This window comes from Cornus florida, unplaced genomic scaffold (genome assembly GCF_030987335.1).
Source record: "Cornus florida cultivar Cherokee Brave unplaced genomic scaffold, ASM3098733v1 CherokeeBrave_3.0.0_Hap2_Chr11, whole genome shotgun sequence".
Lineage (NCBI taxonomy): Eukaryota > Viridiplantae > Streptophyta > Magnoliopsida > Cornales > Cornaceae > Cornus > Cornus florida.
The window spans coordinates 113,997,592-114,008,702 of NW_026775581.1; the positions used below are offsets into that span (position 1 = coordinate 113,997,592).

Here is an 11,111-nt window from a genome sequence, read left to right on the forward strand (position 1 = left end):
TTTCCCATTTGTAGACACATATATTCTATTGGCTACATCCAAATTTCTCTGCATTTTGTACATTCTTAATTTTTTGTGCTATAGTAGTTCACATATCTGTTTATAGATCATTATTTCTTCTTTGTGGGTTGTCAATCAGCGTTTCCATGAAAAGGGTCTTCAATGTATGATGTAATCTTGAAATAGGTCTGTATTTGTTAATTTGTACAAAGTTTTATTGATAACCATTTGCTTTAAATTGTGCTAAATCTCTTCTAATATTTATTTTTCAATATGGGCTCTCCCTAATTTTGCTGTTTCAAATCTATTAAAGTTGTACTTATGGTCTTATATAGACATCTGTGCCCATCTTCTTTAGAATGTAAGGTTTTAATTTAATTATAGTGATTTCATTTGCTTGAATGTGTAAACCATCTTAAATTCAGTTTAAAATAATGGGTTTTGGTTAAATTTTCAATTCTTGCTTTCTAAAATTTTCAAAGTTAAGTTGAATTTTCTCAATAATTAGCATGTAAGTTAAGAGCTGATGTGTTCTTTAAGTGATGTCTGCTTTCGTTTGTTGTATGCAATGAATACTATCAATACAGATGATGTCTACATTATTTTCCGTGTGATGCCCAAAAGACACCTTTTATAATCATGATATTCTTTTACGTAAAGGTAAGAAAGCCAAACCCAGTATGGTTACACTATTGTTAAACGTGGGTGAGAATTATGCGAAGAAAACTGAGATAATTGGAGCTGCAACAGGGAAAACAATTAAAGCATCTTCTACTTCTACTCGTGTATCTTCGTGTGAGAGAGGAGATGTTGAAGTTCTCTCTCCCTCTAAAAATGACAAAGATGATGAAATGTTTGACGCCTGTATGCTCCTTTTACAAAAAATACCTGGAATTGAGATGGCTCAATTCACTAATGTATCGAAGTTGTTACATGATTCTCAGAAGTGGCAGAAATTTTTTCTTTCACTACCTGAGGATATGAGAATTGGTTAGGCACCGAATGTTTGAGTCTTTCTTTATGAATGATTGTGTTTTATTGTTTGTTTAACTTATTACTATCTCACATTTGGATGACTGTAATAATTAAATACTTTTATTTCTTGGATGACTGTATTGCTATTATTTAAATATTTTTCTTATTAAATTAAATATTTTACTTATTAACTCAAATGTTTTGTTTATTATTTAATTACTTTACTTATTAACTTAAATGCTTTGCTTGTATTAAATCTTTAAATATGGCAATGGATATCTGGAATCATGGAAGAACAATAATTCAATTATATGACGATGAGGAGGACAATGAGAGTGTCTTAATATTTGCTGCTCTTTTAGAAGAGCATAACTTCTATAAAAAAAGGCGTTGTAGGGAATCCATTTTACAAGGGGAAACGTATGTTATGGAGATTTTAAACGGTCACAGAGAAAGATGTTATGAAAATTTTAGGATGTACCCTGAAGTTTTCAGTACATTGTGTAGTACCTTGAAAGGTATAGGGTTAAAGGATTCTAAATTTTTAACTGTTTATGAACAAGTGGCAATCTTTTTGCTCACTTTATCTCATAGTCAAAGGAATTGTGTTGTAGCAGAGAGATTTCAACACTACACTAAAACTATTTCCAGACATGTCCATGCTGTGTTGCATGCAGTATGTCAGTTGGGCACCTATATCATTGCCCTTCCTGATTTTTTTGTGATTCCGAATAAGAATAAAAAGTCTTTTAAGTTTTACCCTTACTTCAAGAATTGCGTGGGAGCTATAGATGGAACCCACATTCCTGCAACTTTGCCAGCAGGTACATAACTTTCATTTCGTGGTAGAAAAGGGTTGTACCACACAAAATGTAATGGCTGTATGTGACTTTGACATGAGGTTCACATATGTGATAGTTGGGTGGGAAGGCTCCGCTAATGATTCGAGAATCCTAAAGGAGTGTATTGAGAATGAGGCAATGAACTTTCCAGCTCCACCACCAGGTAATATTATCTTACAAATTCACTTAATATATGGTTAGTTTATCATAGTGTATATATATTTATATATTCTAAACATGGTAGATAAGTATTATTTGGTGGACTCAGGGTATGCCAACAAGCCTGGTTATTTGGCTCCATTTCGAGGTCATACTTACCACTTTCAGGAATATCGTATGACTAAACAACCTCATGGTCGGGAGGAAGTGTTCAATCATAGGCATTCATCTTTGAGAAATATAATTAAGCAATGCTTTGGGTTGTTGAAGATGAGATTCGCTAATTTGAAGGCAATGCCTCCTTATAAGTTTCCAACACAAGTATTGATTATAATGGCTTATTGCACATTATATAACTTCATTAGAAATCAGTATCAATGATCCTTCTTTAAGTGATGGTGAATATGATGAGATTGTTGAGCATGTGCCTTCGGCTCAGCTTCGCGAAATGGATCAGTTACGTAATATTATTGCTGATCGAATTTGGAATTCTCTTCGGCATTCTTGATCCTTCTGAAAGTGATGGTATGTTTTTTATTTTATATGTAATATATTTGTTACTATTGTGGACTTGTAATATATATCATTTTTACTGTCACCATTACTGCAAAAATTATTACACCCTGCTATTTTGCTGTTACTATTACTGGCTGATATTATTGTTAATATATTTTAACTTAAATGCTATTATTGCAGATATAAAGTGTGTTGATACTCTCTTGAAGGCCACATGTGCTGTTACGAAGATGATGTGTTGTTGCCATTGTCATCCACTTTATGAACATATTATCAATTTTTAGTGACAAATTATGTATTGTTAATGCTTTGTTCCAAACATTTTATTTAGAACTTAATCTTGTTTAATTTGTTGGTTGAATATTTAAGCACTTGTAAATGGTATACACTATTCCAATTATACTTTCAGTTCGGTTTGTTTTTATTTTTAATGTTGTGTTGGACTATACAGGTAACAGGATAATAAAATTGAAGCAGGTTATTGCAAACAATTTATAAATAGGTTATTGCAAATTTTTTTTTAGGGCTTTTATAGCCACTTATTATATAGTTTATATATGAAAAAATATTGATAACATTTTAATTATTAAAATGTACTTTGTAGACATTTTTGTAAATAAATTATAAAATTTAATGACTATTTATATAAATTTACCATTTTATAAAATGTGACATTGAGTTTAAGTTTGAACAAAAAAATTTACAAATGTTGACTCTCATGTAATATAGTAAAATGTGACTAGAGATGTTTTATTTTTAATGTTGTGTTGGACTATACATGTAATATAATAATAAAATTGAAGTAGGTTATTGCAAACAACTTATAAATAGGTTATTGCAAAAATTTATATATATATATATATATATATATATATAAATTATAAATATATATGTTTGTGTGTTCAAATTTCTCCATATCTTTTAAATATATGATAACTATTTATACATATACTTTAAATTTATAAAACAAATTAAAAACAAAGATAACCAAACATGTTTTTTTGTTTCTGTTTTATTTTTTTTGGCAACAGTTGGACTGACCAAATATGTTTTGTTTTCAAAATTTTTGAAATGCACGACCTACTAAACATGTTTTACATGTTTTTGTTTCCAACATTTCCATAGCAAAATATCGTTCCCAAACGTGTTTATAAATTTTTTCCAAAACACTCCCACAATAAAAACACTATTTATGTTTTAACCAAAAACAAAACGCACAAAATAAAGCGCATGTCAAACGGGCTCATAATGTATAACTAAAAGGGAGGTAGTTGTAATTATTCAAAACATAAGAGAAGCAAGTGTAATAAATCAAGATTAAAGGGGAGGAAAGTATAGTTAATTTATATATATATGTATGCATGTATTTTTATTTTCATGCAATTTTAGTTTTTTAAATAATTTGTTAATTTCATTGTATCCATGAATCAGTAACCTGAATTTATAATAGGGTCGCGTGCGCTTTACACCCCTGTGATATCGAGATAGTGCGTATAACCCCATATTGTTTGTTTACTTTCTCTATACTTTAAAAATGGTGTGAATTAGTGCATTTTGGGCGTTGACCGCTATTGACCGGTACCGGAGCTACAAAAAGACTAAAATAACCCTCTATTTATGATTTTAAAAAACTAATATTATAACATAAAATATAAAAAGACTAAAATAGCCCTCTCCATCTTTATTCTCCTTTTCGACATTGATCTTGCCCCCTGCCTCTCTGCAACTGCAAACTCAAAACCATACAAGAATCAGAAGTTCAAAACCCATATGGCAAGAATCAAAAGTTCAAAACCAACTAGAAAAAAAAAAGTTCAAAACCTATTACCTATCAAAACCCATATCGGCATATCATTTTAGATTGTTCAAAAAATTAAAACCCTTATTTTTCAGTTTCCATTTCAGATTGTTCAAAAAATCAAAACCCATATCTTTCGGTTTCCATCGCCTGCTATTCCAGTTCGGGTTCGCCGTTCGGGATCAGAATAGGGATCGCGACGCTCCTTGCTTATTTTTGACCTGAGAGCTTTGTTTCTGATGTGATTGGATCAGAGCATATGTTTGGTAAATGGAACCCCCTCGACACAAGCAGCTACGGGGGCAAATTCGATCCTCTGCTCACGAAGGAGAGAGCATCCATGGTTGTTCATAAATATAGCTTTATATATATATATATATATATAGTACAAATGATTAAGAATTTTTAGGGTTTAGTTTAGTTAGGGTTTGTTTTGTTGGAGTTCAAAGCATGGCAAGGTACTTGCCGTTGAAGATGAAGAGGAAGGAACTCGATCGAGTGAACGACGATTTCTCAGATTTCTCTCTTTTTTTGTCTGCTAGAAAAATCCGTCGATTAGTAACTAAAATTTCTCTAATTTCTTCATACAAATTTTGCAATTTTTCTCTCTCTACTTTTTCTTTGTATCAATATTATAATCTCTTTATGTATCATATTTAATCGATCTCTAGGTCACGGGCCAGGATGGCGACGGTGTAGCCTTCGTGTGCGAACTTGCAGGCGATGAAGCGGCCGAGCTTGGGGCCGACGCCGACGATGGCGGCAGTGCCTCTAGAGGAGGCGAAGCTCGCCTTGCTGCGCATTTTAGCTGCGGTCAAGGGACAGTGTAAGAGTGAATATATGTGAGAACGATAAAGAGCTCTCTCTCACACACATGCACACATGTAATTCTCTGTGTGAAGAACTTTTTAAGAGAGATTCAGATTCAAGTACATCTAACTTGTGTGTCCTTAATTCGAACACGAATCATTTTACATATCCATGCAACTCCATCCCCTTCCTAACCACACCCTTTCTTACACCCCTTAAATTGATTAGATTGTGATCACAAAAATATAAGGAGTATATATATATATAAGAATTAAGAGGTCTTCATTTAATATCGAACCACCTGGTTCAGAACTCAGAAGGCATTGGGTGAGAGATACAAATGGGTTTGTAGGAGGTAGAATGAAAAGAGGCGAGAGACTGAGATGGAGAGAGAGATTTGGGTTATACATATATATATGGTCAGGGGTAGTAAAGGAATATAAGAAGGGCAATTTTGGAATAAATGGTTTAAAATGGTCATGTGCATGGCACATGACCAACTGACGTAGAATTCTCACCAGAATTCTCACCGGAGGTGCTTAATTGCATATTTTTATATCTTGTAGGGATTTATATAAACAAATTTAACTAAAAGGGTGTAATTCGCACAAATTGAAAATCACAAGGGTGTTTTTCAGACTTTTCCCTTTGGGTCCTTGGGGCTTTGCCCAGGGGAGTTCAAAAAAAAAAAAAAAAAAATTACAGCAGTACTTTTAACAACACGTTATCAGCTCTATAAATTTAATTTTAAAGCACAAATGTTGCTTTATGGTTTTTTTAAAAAGTAATTTAAAATTTATAATTCTAAGTTGTATTTATATATTGTTGTTTTTATTTATTTATTTATTATTTGACATATACTTTTATATTTTTTGATAAATTATCTTTGTTACTGTGTTACGTTTAACTCACATGTTTGAATATACAGTTTTACATTATTATTGTCGTGCTCTAACTTTGATTTTTTAGACATGCCTAACTTGTAATAATCACTTTTTTTCATGTAGAACTGCCAAAAAAAGTGTTGCTTCTATCAAATCAGTATTTGGTGACGCAGTACGTAAATCAAGCGGTTTTAATAAATTTTTCTTTTTACATAGAAATACACATTTTTTTCTATGAATTTTTACTTTTAAAAGTTTTAGTTGATAAGTATTTCTTAAAAAAATGTTATACTAAAAAAATTTAAATATAGAAAAGTCTTGAATGGTTTAGTTCATTAATTTTAAAAATTTGAAATTCAGATCTTATTTGATAAAATTGAAAATTAAGTAACAAAAATTTTAAAAGTTAAATTTTATGTAAATATGAAGCTTAAGTAAATAACCGATTCGGTTACCCGAAGCCCGATAACTCGACCCAACTTACACAGTCAAGTCGCATTGATCCATTCCATTCTTTCCAAAAACCCTAAAATCAGCCGCAAAGGCCAACCCTATATATACCACACTTCAGCGATTAGGGTTTTCCTCTCACCACATTTCATCAGCCTCTCACTCCCAAACCCTAGAGAGAGGAAGTAGATACTCTAGAGAGAAAAAATGGCAGAGAATCTGACCCTCAAAGGAACTATGAGGGCTCACACCGACTGGGTCACCGCCATCGCTACACCGATCGACAACTCCGACATGATCGTCACCGCCTCTCGGGACAAGTCAATCATCCTCTGGCACCTCACCAAGGAGGAGAAGACCTACGGTGTTCCTCGCCGTAGGCTAACTGGCCACTCCCATTTCGTCCAAGATGTTGTCCTCTCATCGGACGGCCAATTCGCCCTATCCGGTTCCTGGGACGGTGAGCTCCGCCTCTGGGACCTCGCCGCCGGCACCACCGCTCGCCGATTCGTGGGTCACACCAAGGACGTGCTCTCCGTCGCCTTCTCCATCGACAACCGTCAGATCGTGTCGGCCTCCCGTGACCGTTCGATCAGGCTCTGGAACACACTCGGTGAGTGCAAGTACACCATTCAGGATGGCGACGCCCACTCTGATTGGGTGAGTTGCGTCCGCTTCAGCCCCAATAATCTCCAGCCGACCATCGTGTCGTCGTCCTGGGATAGGACCGTGAAGATTTGGAATTTGACCAATTGCAAGCTGAAGTCCACTTTGGCCGGCCACGGTGGCTACGTGAACACGGTGGCGGTGTCGCCGGATGGTTCGCTGTGTGCTAGTGGTGGGAAGGACGGAGTGATTTTGCTGTGGGATTTGTCGGAGGGGAAGCGTCTCTACTCGCTCGATGCCGGTTCGATCATTCACTCGCTGTGCTTCAGTCCGAATCGGTACTGGCTCTGCGCGGCCACGGAGGCAAGCATAAAGATCTGGGACTTGGAGAGTAAGAGCATTGTTGCGGAGCTCAGGGTTGATCTGAAGAATGAGTCCGATATGAATGACACAACCCAAACAGCTGTGGGCAAGAACAAGGTCTATTATAATCGTACCCTTTATCTATACGTATATATATTATTGGATTGTTGTTGGGTTGTTGATTATTAGCATTTTTATCGATGTTTGTGCTTGTGTTTGTTTCATTATTTATGACTTATATATGCATATAAGCATGCCTTAATTAAAATATTTATACATTTTAATGTATAAAATGTTAACATATGGTTCATAAATGTTGATTATTTCTTCATGCCCATTACTATGCATGTCCATTACTATGCATGCTTTGTTTAATACGGAGTATATCTTTCTTCACATGCTCGGCTTTTGTTGCTAAAAGTCATATTTTTACTAGCTGACATTTGTCTAATTTATTTAGTTCTGGTATCCTTTATTTTATGTGCTGTAATTGGAGCAACACTCGTATCTTATTTGAAATTTAGAAATACCTCAAAACATTTTCATCCTATTTTCTTTGATTCATCAAATCCCTATATTATTTTTTTTTAGTTGTTTTGGTAAATCAGTTGGAAGTAATCTTTGCATGGTTTTTGGCATATGTTAACTTTTCTAATTGTTAATTTTGACATTGCTTTTACCCAATATGACTCAATATACTTTTCATAGACTGTTCAATTCTTTTTCTTTGGGAATTTGCATTTGTTAATGTTGTTGGCTGATATTGTTCGCTGAGTTTTCCTGTTATGCTCTCTAATATTAGAAAAAAATGCTAATTTATCTGTGTTGGAGAAAGTTGTTGCATTTAGTAGAAATACATAACACCTTTGCCACTTTGCATGTAAAGAAACCTTGTTTCATTATTGTTTTTTGGGATATTGTTTGGAATTACTATAACTTGTGAACAAAATAAATGCCCTGGCTCTTATGTCAAGAATTAAAAATGAACTTTTCACTGGGGGTAGCATTTGCCTCTTTCTACTTGATTTCAGATTACAATTGAGCTATCCTCTAACATAGCGGGTGAGTTCATTCTAATTTATGATTGCAATTTTGTCTTTTATTAGAAAAATTGCTAATTTATCTGTGTTGGAGGAAGTTGTTGCATTTAGTAGAAATACATAACACCTTTGCCACTTTGCATGTAAAGAAACCTTGTTTCATTATTTTTTTTTGGGATATTGTTTGGAATTACTATAACTTGTGAACAAAATAAATGCCCTGGCTCTTATGTCAAGAATTAAAAATGAACTTTTCGCTGGGGCTAGCATTTGCCTCTTTCTACTTGATTTCAGATAACAATTGAGCTATCCTCTAACATAGCGGGTGTTTTCATTCTAATTTATGATTGCAATTTTGTTTTACAAGTTGTTTCCTGATATCATTAGTTAATTTATCCTTTTTGGTTGTTTTTTCAAATCTGTAATAATTTATCAGCTTAATATGTTAATTAGAATCTTTCATTGTACTGTTAATTTGAGTTAATTTGAGTATCCTTTGTGGTTATTTTTTTTTTGGCTTACTATGTTAATTAGAAGCTTTCATTGTACTGTTAATTTGAGTGGTCTGATTAGATCGATTGCCTCAAGGTTGTGCTTAAGTAATAGACTAAACTATACGGCCAGCATTAAAGGTTTGTAAAGTCCTTTTCTCCTTAATTTTGTTTAATATTATCCTATGAAGTATATTGATGGTGGTTCTAATACTGCAAAAGTAATCCGGTGCATCGCTATTGTCCTGGATTAATTTTTTGAATATATAGTCACTTAGTTTGCATATATTCATGTTATATTAAGTATAAATAAGAAGTTGGAGTCTTGTCCATTCACCACATGGTATTTCATTTCTTACATGAATGATGGAGTTTGTGTATATTCATGTTATATTAAGTATAAATAAGAAGTTGAAGCTCGGCCTTTCTTACCCTCTGCAGTTTTTGCAGCTGAGAGTATGTAACACACACTACATTATATCACTTTTTAGTGATTTTATTTCTCATTTTTTTATTGTCAAATGAAATTTGTAATCTGTGTAGTTCAGAAATGGTCCAGTAATAAGTAGTGATGTTGAAATGGTTGTTTTAGTTGTTTAACATTTTGAATTATGAATGCAGGTCATATACTGCACCAGCTTGAATTGGAGTGCTGATGGAAGCACATTATTCAGCGGGTACACTGATGGTATAGTCAGGGTTTGGACTATCGGGCGTTAAATTTGAAAGATTTAAATTTAAAAGATTTAGGCGAGCAATTAGCAAATGCTTTCATAATAGCATCAAGAGCCTTGTTAGGTTTCAGTTGAAATATGTTGGAAGGATATTTGTACTCTCTTATCTATGTTGTTTGATGGCTTTGAGGCCACTGGTATTTTTGGATATTTTTGTTGGTGTTGTCATATCGGGTTTTCAGACTATCAATCCAAGTTGTTTTGCTTATTCAATTTGTTTGAAACCACCTTTCTTGCCAAGACATAATAATCCTTGATAGGATTGCATTCTAGTACATGATTTGATGCAGGGAATGAATTTTGTGGTTATAAGCGCATTAGTTACTATGCTCAGAAAATGTGCACTAGTGGAGCAGTACCCGTTTTGACACGGAAAATTCTTGATAGATCTCATTTTTCTTTCACTCTTGGGGTAGAAAAGAAAGGGCGACTAGGAGAGAGGAGCATTAGATTACCAAGGTTGAGTTTACTCTCTCTCTCTCTCTTTTTTTTTTGTGTTACCTGAAGCTACTGGTGTTACTTTAGAGTTACTACCAACTCCTTCGACTTGTGAAAATTAGTATACACGAAATATAACTATTGCTCACTAATTATCTGTATTTAGCTTGGGCTATTAGAATTACATGCAACTATTTTCATAATTTAACATTGGCTAGAGATTATAAGAAATCCATTCGACTATAACAATATCTCCCCATCCTAAAATCGTTTGAATTACAATATCAAATACCCACACTGCAAAGTATTTCAATCAATTTGGTACAAGCATTCGGCACCATAAAAAAATTGGCCCATTCTTCCCTTGAAACCTTCAAAAAGAATCATAATGGAGTTGGTCCTAAAGGAAAGGAAAGGGTGCCCTTGTGTATGAAATTAACGTAGATGCACATCCGAAAGAACGAATACTTCCTCAAAGCACCCATACAGTATAATGAAATACGAGTATATTTGTGGTAAACTTGTACAAGAAGACTCCCCGACAGTCATCTCCCATAACACAGACGAACTTAAAATTTTGAAAACCCAAGAATGCAGGTTCAAGATCCAGATTTTGAAAGATCAGGATGAAGGGCCAATATAGTTTACTATCAATTCACATTTCTGCAAACAAATTAAATGTTCAACAGAACATTTAATTAATCTTTGCAACTCACATATTTCTATCACTTTCATTAATATAGTCACAAGAACAATGACCAAAAATCCCCGAGAGCCACCGTTACTTACCTAGTCAAAGGCTTTTGAATCACTATCGAGTTGAGTAATTATGGGTTCAAAATTCACCGTAGAAACAAAGTTTAAACTTTTGACTCCCTGGAGGTAAAATAACATTTAGGACCGTCATACATACCACCAAAAATTTAGAAATTTAGATCTTAGGTTCTGGCACTTTCCATGCTACTTATTAAGATTATTAAAACTGCTGAGAGTTGTTTTGTTTGA

The 11,111-nt window shown here is 33.9% G+C and overlaps 1 protein-coding gene across 1 annotated transcript; it reads left to right on the top strand.

Moving 5' to 3' along the window:
- Nucleotides 1-6,559: 6,559 nt before the first annotated feature.
- Nucleotides 6,560-9,876, top strand: LOC132281661 (small ribosomal subunit protein RACK1). The gene is made up of 2 exons (XM_059783342.1): nt 6,560-7,520; nt 9,556-9,876. Exons 1-2 carry the CDS (start codon nt 6,642-6,644, stop codon nt 9,652-9,654), a joined length of 978 nt encoding a protein of 325 aa, XP_059639325.1. The 5' UTR covers nt 6,560-6,641; the 3' UTR covers nt 9,655-9,876.
- The last annotated feature ends 1,235 nt before the right edge of the window (nt 9,877-11,111 follow it).